Below are 17,969 nucleotides of genomic sequence, written 5' to 3' on the forward strand. Positions count from 1 at the left end.
AGTGAACACAAATTAACAGGTTAGGAAGAAAAAATATTTTTTTTTTTTTTTTAATGCGCCTGTGGGTGTTAAATGGTATATAGCTATGCGCCATTTAACCCTTAAAGTGCGCATCACGTCATATGACGTGTTAGAAGTTGTTCCAGTCAACTGCGCATCACGTCATATGACGTGTTGGAGTACTACGCAAGATTTAAACGGCCCGCAGATACACGGGGTTAACCACACCTTCATCAGGGCTCTTGTAAACAGACGCCATTTTTTTTTAAAATCGTGGGTCAAACTCCCGGGTGTTAGGGGGCCTCAGTATTGAGTGAGAAACCAAGCCTGATGCACGCAGCATGAGCTAACAGCACTGCTGTTCAGCTTGTGACCACAGTATCGCCTAAAAATGCCATAATATACTTGTTCATGTTATTATGTAGCGATGATATTATTACAGAAGACCCCTTACTGTGATAAAACTGACCAGGGTTCTGATAATAGCAGGATTGTGGTGATATTTAGTGCTGTGGGCCATGGAGAGAGGAGTAATGCTGTGGGAGGGAGGGTGGTGGCAATGTCTTCTGACTGTGTGTGGCCACCTTTTATTGACTGCACTCACCATACCAGCTTAGTGGTTCGCTATGGTGAACACAAATGTAGATACTTATATATAACGTGTGTATAGAGGGTATAAACAGCAAGAGGAGAAGGTTGGGAGCCGCCATTTTGGTGAGGGCGGTGGCGTCGTCTGCACGACGCCACCGTGCAGACGACGGTGTTGTTTACTGGTTACCACGATGGTGTTTGGGCACCATACCAGTTTACTTGTACAAGTATGGTGAATAAAACAGGTAGATATTTATATATAATGTGTGTATATAGCATAATAACACCACAAACAGTATTGTTGGAGGAGAAATATTAGTGCGTCTGGCCTTGAGGGCGGCAGCCATCAGCTGACTGTGTGAGGTCCTATGTCTTTGTGCCTTTACTCACCATACAAGCTTAGATGTACAGTTATGGTGAAAAAAAATGTAAATACTTATATATAACGTCTGTATATAAAAGCAAAAACAGTATGGTGGGTGGAGAATGGTGGCAAGTCAGGTGAGGGAGGGAGGGAGGGAGTGGCAGCCAGTGGTGGGCTGCCACTGCCACTCAGCATACCAACTTAGTGGCTCGTTATGGTGAACACGAATGTAGATACTTATATATAGCGTCTGTATATAGTGAATAAAAGCAAAAACAGTATTGTGGGAGGAGAATGTGGGTGAGTCAGGTGACTTGAGGGAGGGAGGAAGTAGCAACCAGTGGCGGGCTGCCACTGGCACTGCCACTCAGCATGCCAACTTAGTGGTTCGTTATGGTGAACACGAATGTAGATAATCATATATAACGTCTGTATACAGTGAATAAAAGTAAAAACAGTATTGTGGGAGGAGAATGTGGGTGAGTCAGATGACTTGAGGGAGGGCGTGAGTGGCTGGCTGGTACACGGCGGTCACTCCTCGTTACTTTTTGACTCATAATAGCTACTTAGTGGTTCGTTATGGTGAACAAAACATGCAGATACTTATATATAACCTGTGTATATAGTGTAATAACCGACAAAGTATTTGTTCACTGTTTGATGAACATAATTGAATCAACAATATGCACACTATATTTTTGAGTACAGTGATGATTCACTCATTTTATTATATAAATATATCAAACTACACACTATTGAATAATAATACAGCAAAAAAACTACGTAAAATCAATCAGAGACATTGAAAAAATTAGGTAATTATCTCTTTGTGGCAACTCCGGCCTGACAGCTGGTGATCAACAGACCGCCTGGGACACACGCTGAGTCAGAGCCTGTTTTTTGCCAGAATTCCCCGCCCTATAGCGGGCAATATATGCCACTTACGATTTTTTTATTATTTTTCCCGTGATCAGTGAACACAAATTAACAGGTTAGGAAGAAAAAATATTTTTTTTTTTTTTTTTAAATTACATGCGCCTGTGGGGAACAAATGATATTATACCCCTAGCATGATAAGGGATAAGGGTTAAATCTATGACCTCTTGTTTTTGAAGTTCCGGGTCTCAGGAATTCTTCCCTATAAATTTTATCGATTCCTGTTACTGTTTTGAACGTAGTGATCATATCGCCTCTTTTTCTTCTATCTTCTTGTTTTTGCATATTTAATGCCTCTAACCTCTCCTTGTAGCTCTTGTCCTTCTGTTCTGGGAGCCACTTAGTGGCATGTCGTTGCACCTTTTCCAGTTTGTTGATGTGCTTCTTAAGATATGGGCACCATACAACCGCTGCATATTCCAGCTTTGGTCTAATAAAAGTCGTGAACAATTTTTTTAGTATTTCTCCATCCATGTATTTAAAAGCAATTCTGAGGTTAGAAAGTGTGGCATAGGCTACTCGCACAATGCTCCTAATTTGGTCCTCAGGTGACAGTTTTCTATCTAGAACCACCCCTAGATCCCTTTCTTTGTTAGAATTCTTTAAAGATTTTTCACATAATTTATAGGTTGTGTGGGGTCTATGTTCTCCAATTCCACATTCCATAACATGGCATTTATTCACATGTGGTGGTCACTCCTTGCTGCTGTTTGACTCAGCATATCAACTTAGTGGTTCATTATGGTGAACACAGATGTAGATACTTATATATAATGTGTGTATATAGGGTAATAATACCACAAACAGTATACTTGAAGGAGGAATGTTAGTGCATCTGGCCTTGAACTTGAGGGTGGGAGGGAAGGAGGGAGCATGAGTTGTGTGTGGCCACCTGTTACTGTCTGCCGTCACCATACAAGATTAGTGGTTCGCTATGGTGATCACAAATGTAGATACTTATATATAACGTGTATATATAGTGTAATACCAGCAAAAGGAGTGTTGGGAGAAGCCATTTTGGTGAGGGAGGTGGCATCATCTTCCTGACTTGTCATGCTGTGTAAGGGTGGCCACTATGCTCTTTGTGAACTATACCAGCTTAGATGAACAGTTATGGTGAGCAAATCATGTAGATACTTATATATAACGTCTGTATATAGCGAAAAAAAGCAAAAACAGCATGGTGGGAGAAAGAATTGGGTGAGTGAGGAGTTTTTAAGGGAGGAAGTGGCTGGTTGGCAGATGTTGCCACTCATAGTTGCTTTTTGACTCGCATTATCAACTTAGTGGTTCGTTATGGTGAACAAAACATGCAGATACTTATATACAACCTGTGTATATCGTGTAATAACTGACAAAGTATTTTTTCACTGTTTTATGAATATAATAATTGAATCAATAATATGCACACAATAATTTTGAGTACAGCGATGATTCACACGTATTATTATATAAATATATCACACTACACACTATTGAATGATATTACAGCCAAAAAACGAAGATGTGAAATCAATCAGAGGCATTGAAATTATTAGGTAATTATATCTTTGTGACAACCCCTGCCTGACAGCTTCGGCAAAGCAGAACTTCCCCAACGCTTGCTGAGTCAGCAGTCAGCTCCTCTTTTTTCCCAGACTTCCTTGACCTATTGCGGTCAAAATATGCCACTTAAGATTTTTTTATTATTTTTCCCGTGATCAGGGAACACAAATTAACAGGTTAACAAGAAAAAATATTTTGTTGTATTTTTTTTGTTTGTTATGCACCTGTGGGTGACAAAGGCCATATTGCCCTTAGCAACACAAGTGTTAAGGTCTCCTGAGGCTGATGTGTGCAACTCATGTGTAATAGTATAGTTATAGAATGAGAGCTGCACTTATATTGTCGCTGTGTGAAGCTGTCTGAGTAAGCTAGCTTCAGGGAGCCACTGAGACCCAACAACAAAGAGGCATTTCATTACATTCAGTGCAAGGGGCTACACACATGCCTGACCTGTTGGGTGACCCCAAGTTGCGGACCTTGGCTCTTTTGGGGCTGGTCGCTTCGGGTGACTCATCTGCTGAGTTCTCTGGGTTTGGCTTTCCTGGTGGTTCATATTCAAGGGGTGTCCAACGCCTTGACGGACGGCCTGTCCCACAACATTTCTCTGTCCTTGGAATAGACAGGGAAATGAGTGGTGTCCAACGTCCTGACAGACGGCCTGTCCCATATCATTTCCCTGTCCATGGAATGGCCGGTCGATGACAACTTGTTTCTTTCGCTCTGCTAGACGTTCAGGCACCTTTAGGTGGACCTCTTCGCGTTGACATTGTCGTGGCATTTTCCGGTATATGTAGTGCCCTTTCCTGACTGCAAGGCCATTGGGGTCGATGCCTTTCTGATGGAATGGTCGAGGTGGGGTTACCTGTACCTCTTTCCCCGGTTCGGTTGTTGCTACAGTCCTGGCTCGCTTGGAGACTTACCAGGGGGGAGTAGTTCTCTTGGCCCCTTGGTGGCCAGCCCAGCCTTGGTTTCAGACTCTACTTGCTCGGTGTTCAAACCCGAGGGTCTACTCACAGCTGCTGCTCTTTCAGCAGATCAGTCCTGTTCGGTACATGGCTGGTTCGATCTTCTCCTCTGCTCTTCGTGTTTGGTCTTTTTGACGCGAGTTTATCACCACTTATATGGTGATCAGGTGGCTTCATTGATGGAATCATACCTGCGAGTTTCATCTCTGCAGCAGTATATAGTTTCCTGGCAGTCCTTTTGGCACTTTCTGTGGGGAGCCCCTACGGCTCCCTGGAGCTTATCGGGCTAATGTATGTTATATTAGACCGGGACATTAGCTAAGGAGTTCAGACATACCAGGGACCAGCGCCAGAACCTGGCCCCTTCAGAGAGATTTCAGGGAGCAATGGCACTGGAAAACCCTCTTGTGGTTGGGGTTTTCCTTATCTGCCATCAACCGGGGTCAGGCACCCAGAAAGGTAGGCATGACAAAACAAACCCCACATGGTAAAAAACTAAAACAAAAAACCGAACAGAGTGGTAGAAACTCCCTACAATCCAAAGGAAACAAGCAAACATCACACTTTACTGCCGCGCCGATTGTCTGTGCAGCCCTCCCCGCCCCGAGAGGGGGAGAGGGGAGCCCCGGACCTACCGCACTGGCTGCCAAGCTTCAGTTCGTAAGCTAATGTCAACCGGGATAGACGCTTCTCTGGCCTCGGTTTCCTAGGCGGTGTTTGCCTTGTGTGGCTTTCACTGCCGTGTGTTGTGTTGTGCGGTGGCCAGGAGTACCTCATAAGTGCCAGGGCTGCATGCGCTTAGTGGCTGACTTCCCTAAGCGCTCTGTGAGTACTGCCCTTGCGTAACAGGGTTATCTTCCCTGGGGTGTTCGGGAACCATTCCCGTAGAGGTTCTTGCTGCTCGGCATTTGCCTCGCCCTTGGGGCCAGCTGGGGCTTGGGGCCCTTGTTTGGCCCTGGGTAGGGATTGGTAGTGTGCTGGTTAGGGCGTCAAAGTGTTGCGCGGCCTGCCACCTAAGCGGCAACCGGTTCCTGTTGCCTCTGGAGACGGAGAATTCAAACAGGGAGATTGAAGAAATTGAACAGAGACTGAAGCAGTTCTATCAGACTGAAGAAAGGCAACTAGAACAGAAAGCAATTCAAGAAATAAAGAAAAACCCAAAATATTTCTTCACATATGCTAAATCAAAAGCGAAAACCACTGCCAGTATTGGACCTATTCGTATTAGTGAAGGTTCATACACTGAGGATGACAAAGAAATTAGTGAAATCCTAAAAAAACAGTATGAGGACATGTTTAGCACTCCGATACTCAGCATGAAAGTGGAAGATTCGGACAATTTCTTTATGAATGATACTCAAACACCTGTAAATATAACTGATATCAACACGAGCATAGCAGATTTTGAAAGAGAAATTGACAATATACCCATGCACTCAGCCCCGGGTCCAGACTCATGGAATTCAATATTTATAAAGAAATGCAAAGCGCTAGTAGCACAGGCACTCAGTATAGTGTGGAGGAAGAGCTTGGACACGGGAGATACCAGATGCGCTTAAAGCCGCAGACATTGCCCCTCTACACAAGGGTAGTAGCAAAGCATTGGCAAAGAATTATAGACCAGTTGCACTAACGTCCCACATAATAAAAGTATTTTAGAGAGTGATCAGGAGTCAAGTCACTAGATTCATGGAAACCAATGACCTCCACAATCCAGGCCAACATGGATTTAGAGCAGGAAGATTATGCCTCTCACAGCTACTTGACCACTATGACAAAATCACTGAGGCATTAGAGGAAAAACATAATGCAGATGTCGTATACACAGATTTTGCAAAGGCATTCGACAAATGTGACCATGGAGTGATTGCACACAAAATGAGGTCAATGGGTATAACTGGTAAATTAGGACGCTGGATACTCAATTTCCTGTCGAACAGAACACAGAGTAACAGTCAATCAAGTAAAATCGAGTCCGAGCGCAGTTAAAAGCTCGGTACAGTCCTTGCACCACTGCTGTTCCTTATTCTCATATCAGATATAGACAAAAACACAAGTCACAGCTTCGTGTCATCCTTTGCAGATGATACAAAAATCAGCATGAAAATTACCTTTGCTGAAGACATTGATAAATACAAACATATATTAACAAAGTTTTCGATTGGGCAGCAGAAAATAACATGATGTTTAATGGTGATAAATTCCAGGTACTCAGATATGGCAAAAATGAGGATCTTAAACATAATACAGGGTACAAAACACAATCGAATCTGCCCATAGTAGGAAAACAGCATGTCAAAGATTTGGGAATAATGATGTCCGACGACGTAACGTTTAGGGAGCATAACCAAGCAAGTATTGCGTCAGCCAGAAAAATAATAGGATGGATTACGAGAACCTTCAAGTCCATAGATCCCATCACAATTATTGTACTCTTCAAAGCACTTGTGTTGTCCCGTCTTGAGTACTCACTTCCCCCTTCAGAGCAGGAGAGATTGCTGAAATTGAGGGAATACAAAGAACATATATGGCACGCATAGACGAGATAAAGCACCTAAATTATTGGGATCGTCTCAAAGCTCTCCAAATGTACTCAATAGAAAGGAGACGAGAGAGATACCAAATAATATATACATGGAAAATACTGGAGGGACAGGTCCCAAATCTGTACAGTAAAATAACAACGTACTGGAGTGAACGACATGGAAGAAAATGCAGAATAGAACCAGTGAAGAGCAGAGGTGCCATGGACACAATCAGAGAACACTGTATGAACATCAGAGGTCCACGGTTGTTCAACGTCCTACCAGCGAGCATCAGAAATATTACCGGAACAACCGTGGACATCTTCAAGAGGAAACTAGATTGTTTCCTTCAAGGAGTACCGGACCAACCGGGGTGTGGTGGGTATGTGGGCCTGCGGACCGCTCAAAGCAACAGCCTGGTGGACCAAACTCTCACAAGTGAAGTCTGGCCTTGGGCCGGGCTTGGGGAGTAGAAGAACTCCCAGAACCCCATCACCCAGGTATCACCCAGGTGTACTTTTGTGGGGGTTTTCTTTTGTTTTTTTTCTTAATTGCCTGGTGGGGGTCTGCCCAGTGTGGCTATAGTTCCACTGGTAGTGTATGGCAGCCCTCTGCTAGGCCCCCATGATTGTACAGGTCGCAGGGGTTTTCCGTGCTATCCTCTACCCTCTTGTTATTTTTGGGTTTCTTAACCGGTTTAGCAACACCTTGCCCAGGCTTCCCGTAGCAGTCAGCCTACTGGCCCTGGAAACCCCTGTCTGGGCTCGGTGGACCATTGAATGTGTCTTCCTGGTTCCAACCTGTCTTGTACGGGATTGTTGGTTGCTGTGCCCTTGTCTCCAGGTGACAGTCGCCACTTTTACCTCCGTCATGCTGCCTGTTGGGTCACTGACACCTTGACCCGGAGTCTTGCGAGAGATTTTCTCTGCTTGTTCTCCAGTACTCTCCTGATGTTATTACTGTTCAGAGTACAGGCGGCATCCGTGTTGCAAGCTAGGTTAGGTTGCTGCAACTTGCTAGGTTGGTTTCCCACTTGGATGCCCCGAGGCCACCCCGTTTTGGTTAGGTGCTGTTCACCCCTTTCCCTCTCTGTTCCCGACTCCGGACCGTCTGCGGGTTTTGGGGTCGGGGCGGGGTTTAGTTGGGGCTGAGACTCGGGCGGTTTTCGAGGGCTGCCCTGTTCGGGTTGGGGGACGGAGGTTCAGGGGGGTTCAGGGGGCTTTGTTTCCTCGTGTGTGACCCGGTTTCTGCCTTCTGGAGTTCCGGGGTCTTCCTGGCTTGCAGACTGATCTTTTTGGATCTTGGCACGTGTTGTGGTCGTGCAGGGACTTTGAGGTTTTGCTGTCGAGGTGGGCCTTTTGATGCAGTGTTGTGCCTTCTTTGCCTGGCTGGCATGTGCTCTGCCCACTGGTCGGCGGCTTGTAATTTTCTTTTCAAGTGTATGTGTGTGTGTACAAATGTACATGTGTACACTGTGTGTGTGTGTGTGCACATGTGTATGTGCATACGCACGTGTGTGTAACATACCTTGTGTGTATGTGTATGTACATGATATGTATATATGTGTGTACTTTTTCTTTCGGAAGGGGCTCTGTTCCCTTCTCTGTTGACGGGGCACTGGGGAAGCAGCTTGCTCTGTTGACTCTCGTATGGTCACGCTGTTGGTGGGCGCTTTTGGTTGTCTTCCGGCCTCTGGTGGCGGCAGTGGACGGCTTTTCCCCCTTTGGGGGGCTCAGAGATGGCGGGGTGGGCTTCTTCCCCTGCGCTTCGTCATGTCATCTTGGTAGGTGCGTTGGGCGTGGTTGATCCGCCCCATCCTTCTGGGGTTCCCGTCTGTTCTTTGCAGACATGGGCCTTTTCGAATCTGCGGTTCTTCTGGACTACTTCAGTCTGCGCCCTGGTTTCTATGCCCTCGGAGGAGGACTGTTGTCTCCTGTCCGGCTTCTGTTGGGGCAGGGTGCCTGGATGATGACCCTGGACCTCCTGGTCAATTCTTGGCACTTGGTGTATTTTTGCATCTTTACCGGATCTTGGTGCCCTGTCTGAGTCTGCTTGAGATTCGGTGCCTGGCCTACCTCGACGACTGGCTGGTGTGGGCTCCCAGTCGGTCCGCTTGTCTGCTTGCCAGGGGTGTGGTTCTTTCCAGATCGCTGGATTTGGTTTCTTGGTGATCTGGAGGCCATTCCATCTGTTTCCGTCCCGGGTTCGGACCTGGGCCTTGTTTAGGGCTATTGGGCCACTTCTTGTCTTTCCTTCCTGAAGTGTTACTGCGGCTGCGGTCCCGCCTTCGGCTGTTTGTGAGAGGGTCCCGGGTTGCTCGAGCTGGTGTGCGGGAGTCTGAACTTCGAAGTGCTGGTCTGCCCGCGGGGTCGGGTTTGGCTTCGGCGTCTGTTGGTTCCTTCGGAGACTCCCCTTCCGCCTCTTGCAATCATTGGGTTCGTTCCTCCTTATTCGTTTGGATAAGCACTTCCAAAGGATACCTGATCAACCAGGCTGTGACTCATACGTCAGGCTGCGAGCAGCCGCGTCCAACAGCCTGGTTGATCAGTCCGGCAACCAGGAGGCTTGGTCGACGACCGGGCCGCGGGGACGCTAAGCCCCGGAAGCACCTCAAGGTAACCACCTCAAGGTAACCTCCGGGGATCTTGTGTTGGTGCTGCGTCACCAGCTTCCTCTTTGGGGTTTTCGGGGTTCCATGCCTTGGCACCTCCCCGAGCCTTCACTCGATGTGTTTACTGGCGGGTCATCTCTTGGCTGGGGCTTTGTGACCAGTGCTCACCAGGTCGGCCGGGGATGGTGGAGTCTGTCAGTCCGTCGAGCTCAGAGCATGGTTCGGGAGTTCGTGGCTGTCTGGTTTGCGCTTTGGAGGGTTTGGGTCACTCGGTGCTCTACCATTCAGCTCCATTCGGACTGTTCTCTGGCGGTTCTTGCTGGAACCACAGAGTTTCTCTTAGGTGTTGACCTTTGGGGTTGGTTCCTTAGTTGCTCGTTTGCTGGATTCTTCGGGTTTGGCTAACCGTGAGATTCATGTCCGGGGTGTGTCCTGCGTCCTGGTGGACAGCTGTCTCGGTTCATTCCTCTGTTCGCGGATTGGCCAGTCGTCGCCAACTCGTTTCGTTGGCTCTGCCAAACGTATGGACTCCTGGCCATGGACGTCTTCGAGTCAACGTGGTCTAGGCGTCGCCCATTTTATGTGGTGCCCTTACCCACCTGCGAGGCGTTCACGTTGGATGCTTTTCGGCAGGACTGGTCGAGGTGGGGGTACCTGTTCCTCTTCTCCCGGTCCAGCTGTTGCTTCGGGTTCTGGCTCAGTTGCAGCCCGTTCCCACGAGAGCAGTCCTTATGGTTCCTTGGTGGCCGGCCCAGTTTCTTTTCAGACGCTGCTTGATAGGTGTCCGAAACCGGGGCCTTTTCCCGCAGCTCCGCCTCTTTCGGCAGGTGGGATCGGTCCTGTACGTGACTGGTTCGGCCTTCTCCTCGGCTCTTCGGGTATGGTATTTTCACGTGGGTATCACCATCTCTGTGGTGTTCAGGTGGCCTTGTTGATGGTTTCCCACCTGCGAGCTTCGTCTTGGCGACAGTTCCTGGTGTTTCTATGCACTTTTTCTTGCTCTTTGTACGTTGTCTTCTCTTTCGCATTGGTTTGTCTTGACCTTTCTTGGGTTTTCAGGACTACAGTTATTTGATGTTTCTTACTGTTGCCTCGTTTTTTGCGGTGCTGGCGGAGCCGCTCCGGCTTGTGTTCGGGGTGGACATCACATCTGCCCCGTTTCGTACACTTTCTCGTGTTTTGTTTCACCTCCGGCCTGCTCATGTGTCGCCTGCGCCATCCTGGTCCTTGATCAGGGTGCCTTCTTATCTTCTCCTCAGTTTGTAGTAGCCCCTTCGGTTCAGGTTTCTGCTCTTTGGTAATGGTGGTAGATTTGTACGTGTGCAGCCTTTCTCCGTCCTGGCGATAGTCGAGACGGATGGTTTCCGGAGGGGTTCTTGGGTTATTGATGCTTGATTGGTTTGGCCGGGGGTGCGTCCTGTGTTGTCCAGTTGCGCTTTTTGCCGTTACCTGCGTACTGTGTTTGGGGATGCGCTTTGGTTTGATCCAGTTCCCCTCGTTCCCTGTTTCAGGGTTCCGGTTTCCCAGGTCTTCCGTAGAGTTTTTCAGTCTTCCAGCCTGCGGTCTGTCTTTGCGCCCGTGCTGTTCAGACGTTTGCAGCTTTTGCTGCTGTGTTGGTGACATCTAGGGCTCATTTCGGGCGCAGGGAATTGAGGGTCGCACAGGTTCTTGGCCGCCCAATCGTTATGCGCATCTGCTCCTGTGCATTCTTGTTGCCTTGGGTTGCAGGTTGCATCCTGTTGTCTCAGCTTCGCGTTGCGGAGTTTGTGGCGGACGCCTCCCGGGTTAGCCCTTTCTTTTCCTTCTCTTTGGGTATGAAGCTCCAGGGAGCCGTAGGGGCTCCCCACAGAAAACCAGCGTTGAATGTAATGAAACGGCCTTTTCTGGGTGAGCCCCGGAGGCTCCCTGGCAACCCTCCCTCCCACTGGTCGGCAGTTTTTTCGCGTTGGTTGAAGCTTAGCTTCTGAACTGAAGCTTGGCAGCCGGCGCGGTAGGTCTGGGTCTCCCCCCCTCCCCCTCTCGGGGCGGGGAGGGCTGCGCCTCCGGGGCTCACCCAGAAAATGGCGTTTCATTACATTCAACGCTGGTTTTTTGTCTCTTCATAAGTTGCCTTCGATTTCTGATCGGGTTGTTTTGTCCTTCTCTTTTGGTTGTTTCAGGACCACCATATTATGTCAAATACTGTTGCCTTGTATTGTGCAACGTTGGCAGAGCCGCTTCCGCTTGCGTTTGGGGTGGACGTCACTTCTTCTCCGTTCCGCAAGTTCTCCTGGGCATTGCTTCACCTCTTGCCTGCTCATGTTGCGCCCAAGCCATCCTGGTCATTGGACCGGGTGCTCTCTTTTTCTCTCTTCTCCTCAGTTTGTGGTGGCCCCTTCAGTTCAGGAATGTTTTTCTAAGGCTCCTTTCTTGTTGCATTGGCCTCTGGTGGTCGGGTTGGGGAGCTTCATGCTCTCCTCCAGTGCAGGGGTTTCTGCTCTTTTGGTCCTGTTTTGTCCATTTTTTATTTTATTTTATTTTGCAACTTTTTGTTCATGTGCAGCCGTCTCCTCCTCCTCTGACGAAGAATGAGACTGCTACTTTACGGAGGGGTTCTTGGGTTGTTGATGCTTGGTTGGTTTGGCCAGGGGTGCATCATGTTTTGTGTCCGGTTGTGGCTCTTTGCCGTTACTTGCGCGCCATGGCCTCCATGGTAGGGGATGCACTTTGGGTTGTCCCAGTTTCCCTTCTTCCCCTTTCCAGGGTTGCTGGTCTTCCAGGTCGTCCGCAGGATTATTCAGTTCAGTTTGCCTGAAATATGTCCCACGACGATCATAAGTTCACGGCTTTGGCTGCTGTTTTTGGTAATATGTCTTAGGGCTAACATTCCGGGCACAGGGCTTATGGAAGTCAAACAGGGTCCTGGTTGTGCGATACCTCGTTAATGTTCCTGACCCTTCTCAGGCATGTGTAGCCTTGGATCGCAGGTTGCAGCCAGTTGTGGGGTGAGTGGCGGCCGCCTCCTGGATAAGTCCCTCTTTTACTTTATCTTTGGTTAGGAAGCTCCGGGGAGCCGAAGGGGGGCTCTACAGAAAACCAGCGTTGAATGTACTGAAACTCTATTTTCTGGGTGAGACCCAGAGGCTTCCTGGCATCCCTCTCTCCCCCTCCGGTCAGTGGTTTTTCACGTTTTTGATATCCAGCCTCTGAACTGGAGTTGGGTAGCCGGCACAGGAGGTCTGGGGCTCCCCCTTCCCCCTCCCAGGGAGGGGGAATCTGCACAGACAGTGGCACAGGTGATGTGGTGACTTCATGTTTGTTTGCTTGTTTTCTGATTGGGGAGTTCTGCTTGCTCGTTTGGCTTTGGGTTTGCAATTTTAACCAGCTGTTGTTTGTTTTGAGATTCCTACCTTTCTGGGTGCCTGACCTGATAGATGGCAGATATAGACTGTTTTCAACTACATGGGGTGTCTATAGGCCATTGCTCCTCATGCCTCTCAGAGGGGACCAGGTTCTGGCTTGTGGTCCCCGGTAGGCATAAAACTCCTTCGATTGACTGTTGCTACAGTCAAATATATACACATCAGCCTGGTATAGCTCTGGGGAGCCTCTGGGCCTTACCCAGAAAATGGCGTTTCATTACATTCAACGCTGGTTTTGTGACGTACAGTAGTACCTCAGAATACGAGTGTCCCTGAATATGAGTTTTTCTGAATACGAGCAGGATTTACATCGGAATTCGAGCGTTGCCTCGGAAGATGAGGGTGTTGATGCGCATACAGGCCGTCTAGCGCGTGTGTGGCACGGCGATCGCGCCTCAGTTTACCAGTGCCTCGCGCCCAGTGACTATTCCGCCTGAATTCTTCGTAAGGATTTGCAGTTTTTGTCGGATTTTTTGCCATTTGAGCATAAAAGTTGTCATTATATATCTCGCCAAGAAAGGTCCCAAGAAAGCCAGTGGTAAGGTTCAACCTTAGAAAATAGTTGTGAGTAGAGGCAGTAGAGGATGTCCCTTCTTCATTAAGAAAATGTGTGAAGTATGGGAAGAACTGCAAAATTTTGTTGAAAAAACTCATCCAGATAAAGCTGTAGCAGGCCGTTGCATTGACCTTTTAAATGGCAATGTGATGTCTTACTACAGACAAGTGTTAAAATGTAGGGAAGAACAAGTGTCTTTAGACATATTTTTAGAAAGACAAGCAAGTCCTAGTGGTATGCAGGCAAAACGTGCCAGAGAGTGCACACCAGTATCGAATTTACTCAGTTTCTATGATCGAGCAACAGAGATATTACAGGAAATAGATGGTTGGGTTGACTGCATCTATCTGGACCTAAAAAAAGGCTTTTGACAGAGTTCCACATAAGAGGTTGTTCTGGAAACTGGAAAATATTGGAGGGGTGACAGGTACGCTTCTAACATGGATGAAAAATTTTCTGACTGATAGAAAAATGAGGGCAGTGATCAGAGGCAATGTATCAGACTGGAGAAATGTCACAAATGGAGTACCACAGGGTTCAGTTCTTGCACCAGTGATGTTTATTGTCTACATAAATGATCTATCAGTTGGTATACAGAATTATATGAACATGTTTGCTGATGATGCTAAGATAATAGGAAGGATAAGAAACTTAGATGATTGTCATGCCCTTCATGATGACCTGGACAAAATAAGTATATGGAGCACCACTTGGCAAATGGAATTTAATGTTAATAAATGCCATGTTATGGAATGTGGAATAGGAGAACATAGACCCCACACAACCTATATATTATGTGAGAAATCTTTAAAGAATTCTGATAAAGAAAGAGATCTAGGGGTGGTTCTAGATAGAAAACTATAAATTAAGGATCACATAAAGAATATTGTGCGAGGAGCCTATGCTACACTTTCTAACTTCAGAATTGCTTTTAAATACATGGATGGCGATATACTAAAGAAATTGTTCACGACTTTTGTTAGGCCAAAGCTAGAATATGCAGCGGTTGTGTGGTGCCCATATCTTAAGAAGCACATCAACAAACTGGAAAAGGTGCAAAGACATGCTACGAAGTGGCTCCCAGAACTGAAGGGCAAAAGCTACGAAGAGAGGTTAGAGGCATTAAATATGCCAAAACTGGAAGACAGAAGAAAAAGAGGTGATATGATCACTACATACAAAATAGTAACAGGAATTGATAAAATCGATAGGGAAAATTTCCTGAGACCTGGAACTTTAAGAACAAGAGGTCATAGATATAAACTAGCTAAACACAGATGCCGAAGAAATATAAGAAAATTCACTTTCGCAAACAGAGTGGTAGACGGTTGGAACAAGTTAGGTGAGAAGGTGGTAGAGGCCAAGACTGTCAGTTTCAAAGCGTTATATAACAAAGAGTGCTGGGAAGATGGGACACCACAAGCGTAGCTCTCATCCTGTAACTACACTTAGGAAATTACACTTAGGTAATTACCAGTGAAGTCCTCACTGCCTGATGTTATAATGGAAGGGGACTCACCTTCCAAACAGTAACACCTCTCCTCACCATCTTCCATATGCCAACAGCAGTCATCAGCAAGGGTAAGTAATAACTTGAACATACTTTTGTAGTGTAGATTTAGATGAATTAGGTATAAAATTTAGTTTGAAGTGAGGTTTTTGGGAAGTCAGGAACGGATTAATTCATTTCTCATTATTTCTTATGGGAAAATTAGCTTCGGTTTACGAGTTTTCAGAATACGAGCTGTCTCCTGGAACCGAATTAACTCTTAAACCGAGGGGTGCCCCTTATGGTCTTTAGTAACCTGGTATATGGGCAGTTGTGACCTGGTATATGGCCTGTTGTGACCTGGTATATGGTCTGTTGTGACTTCATATTTGGTCTGTTGTAACTTTGTATATGGTCTGTTGTGACCTGGTATATGGTCTGTTGTGACCTGATATATGGTCTGTTGTGACCTGGTATATGGTCTGTTGTGACTTGGTATATGGTCTGTTGTGACTTGGTATATGGTTTGTTTAGACCTTGTATATGGTCTGTTGTGACTTGGTATATGTTCTGTTTAGACCTTGTATATGGTCTGTTGTGACCTGGTATATGGTGTTGACCAGACCACACACTAGAAATTGAAGGAACGACGACGTTTCGGTCCGTCCTGGACCATTCTCAAGTCGATTGAGAATATACTTCAGCCACGTTATTGTGACTCATCGCCTGCATCTGGTATATGGTCTATTGTGACTTCGTATATGGTCTGTTGTGACCTGGTATATGGTCTATTGTGACCTGGTATATGGTCTGTTGTGATCTGGTATATGGTCTGTTGTGACCTGGTATATGGTCTGTTGTGACTTCGTATATGGTCTATTGTGACCTGGTATATGGTCTGTTGTGACTTCGTATATGGTCTATTGTGACTTCGTATATGGTCTGTTGTGACCTGATATATGGTCTGTTGTGACCTGGTATATGGTCTATTGTGACTTGTTATATGGTATGTTGTGACCTGTTATATAGTCTGCTGTGACCTGTTATATGGTCTGTTGTGACTTGTTATATAGTCTGTTGTGACCTGTTATATGGTCTGTTGTGACTTGTTATATAGTCTGTTGTGACCTGTTATATGGTCTGTTGTGACCTGTTATATGGTCTGTTATGACCTGTTATATGGTCTGTTGTGACCTGGTATATGGTCTGTTGTGACCTGGTATATGGTCTGTTGTGACCTGGTATATGGTCTGTTGTGACCTGGTATATGGTCTGTTGTGACCTGGTATATGGTCTGTTGTGACCTGGTATATAGTCTGTTGTGACCTGGCATATGGTCTGTTGTGACCTGGCATATGGTCTGTTGTGACCTGGTATATGGTCTGTTGTGATTTGGTATATGGTCTGTTGTGACCTGGTATATGGTCTGTTGTGACCTGGTATATGGTCTGTTGTGACCTGGTATATGATAGTTAACAAGGTAACTAGCTTCAGGGAGCCACCGAGGGGCCAACCAGAAAGAGACATTTTATTACATTCAACACTGGAATTTTGTTTATGTACATACTATATATGCAAACAACACTTTTGTAAAAGTAAATAGGTATAATATGCTGATGACACAACAGCAAATATCTTGCTTAGGATTCTATGATTGCCCAAAATGCTATGCATGCTAGTGGCTTTACAAGAATGTAAGAACTCTTGTATATATAAATAAATATAAAAAAAAAATTATTTTTATTTTATTGATAGATGTTGGGACCATAATCAAGCCCGAAGACCACGTATGGAAGAGGTGGTGGAGAAAATAACCGTTATCACACGTTTCCTGAAGGGTGCTGATGAACCTATAAATAATCCCCCATCAGATGACTCAATAACAGGTGTGACTAGCTGTTATCAGTTGATGTTCAAAGTTGCTGCCAAATTTTGCCTCATAGTACAAGGCCTCTTTCTTCCTTAAATGTTGTGGTTCATTCCAAACCTAACAAAACATTTTCATTGCCTTAGATAGGGCATCATAGGTTGAACTGAGTTCAAATGAATGCTTTCAATTATGTTTTCCCCTCTTACATTCTCTTATAAATCAGGCAATTTGAAGAATTTGAGAACAGGCCAATAAAAGAAAAAGAGGTAGAAATTTGTAATGTTGATTTTAAATCAGAAACATGTACAATTATATGAGTTTAAAAATATTTAGGGAAAATTCCCACTACTTGTATTGTCTGTTTTAATGTTTAGTAGATATTCTGACACCATCTAACTAAATATTTTCATTATTGTAAAATAATATAAGAAATAAAGAGTTCAGTAATGCAAAAATCAGGACATTACTATTCTGCCACTGGAAATGTTCTTTGTGTTGTCTGTGGCTCCTTTGGGTACAAGGCTTCTACTTGTGTCCCAGTATCAGTGTACCAATCGTATTGTTTCATTCATCTTTTCTACTCTTTTTTTTCCCCTTGAGGAATTTTGGGTGATGGTCATGTCTCACGGTCGTGTGTTCTTGGGGCAGTCTTGTCTTGGGTATGAGACTGAGGTACTTCTGTTTTGTTTTCCCTCGGTCTTTTGTTTCAAGACTGTGGTCCTTGCTTTGTTTTCTTTATTTTATTGGTGCCGGTTTTGTGCCTAGCGACCTTGCCCGATCTGCCAGTTCCCTAGCCTGCGGTGCTTGGTATCTGGTCAGTATTACAACCGTTTAAGACGTGGGGCTTGTTTTTTTTTTAACCCGAAACATTTTTAATACTCATTGCACATTGTGAGTCTTACCAAATGCGATAAGCCGGGTTCCCCCTTTCCCCCTCAGGTTCATTTCTGGGTGCCCTTGGGTTCCTAGGATTTGTCTTTTTGGACGTTTCTTCTCGGTTTTCCCTTGGGGAGGTTTGGGATGCCCTTGGTGCGTACCTCGTGCTAGACCCGGTTTACACCTCTGTTCACTCCAGGTTTTTGTTTGAGTTCGGTTCCTCTTACACTGATCAGGTGC

At 46.0% G+C, this 17,969-nt stretch overlaps 1 protein-coding gene across 4 annotated transcripts in view; it reads left to right on the top strand.

Annotated features, from left to right (window-relative positions):
- The window catches only part of LOC123767427 (mitogen-activated protein kinase kinase kinase 7), a 685,923-nt gene that overhangs the window by 108,243 nt on the left and 559,711 nt on the right, over positions 1–17,969 (top strand). For all 4 annotated transcript variants that reach the window (XM_069313063.1, XM_069313064.1, XM_069313065.1 and 1 more), the window contains exon 7: positions 16,739–16,869. In XM_069313063.1, coding sequence (XP_069169164.1) covers positions 16,739–16,869 — 131 coding nt within the window. The remainder of the gene's footprint in view (positions 1–16,738; positions 16,870–17,969) is intronic.

This window comes from Procambarus clarkii, chromosome 74 (genome assembly GCF_040958095.1).
Source record: "Procambarus clarkii isolate CNS0578487 chromosome 74, FALCON_Pclarkii_2.0, whole genome shotgun sequence".
Classification (NCBI taxonomy): Eukaryota; Metazoa; Arthropoda; class Malacostraca; order Decapoda; family Cambaridae; genus Procambarus; species Procambarus clarkii.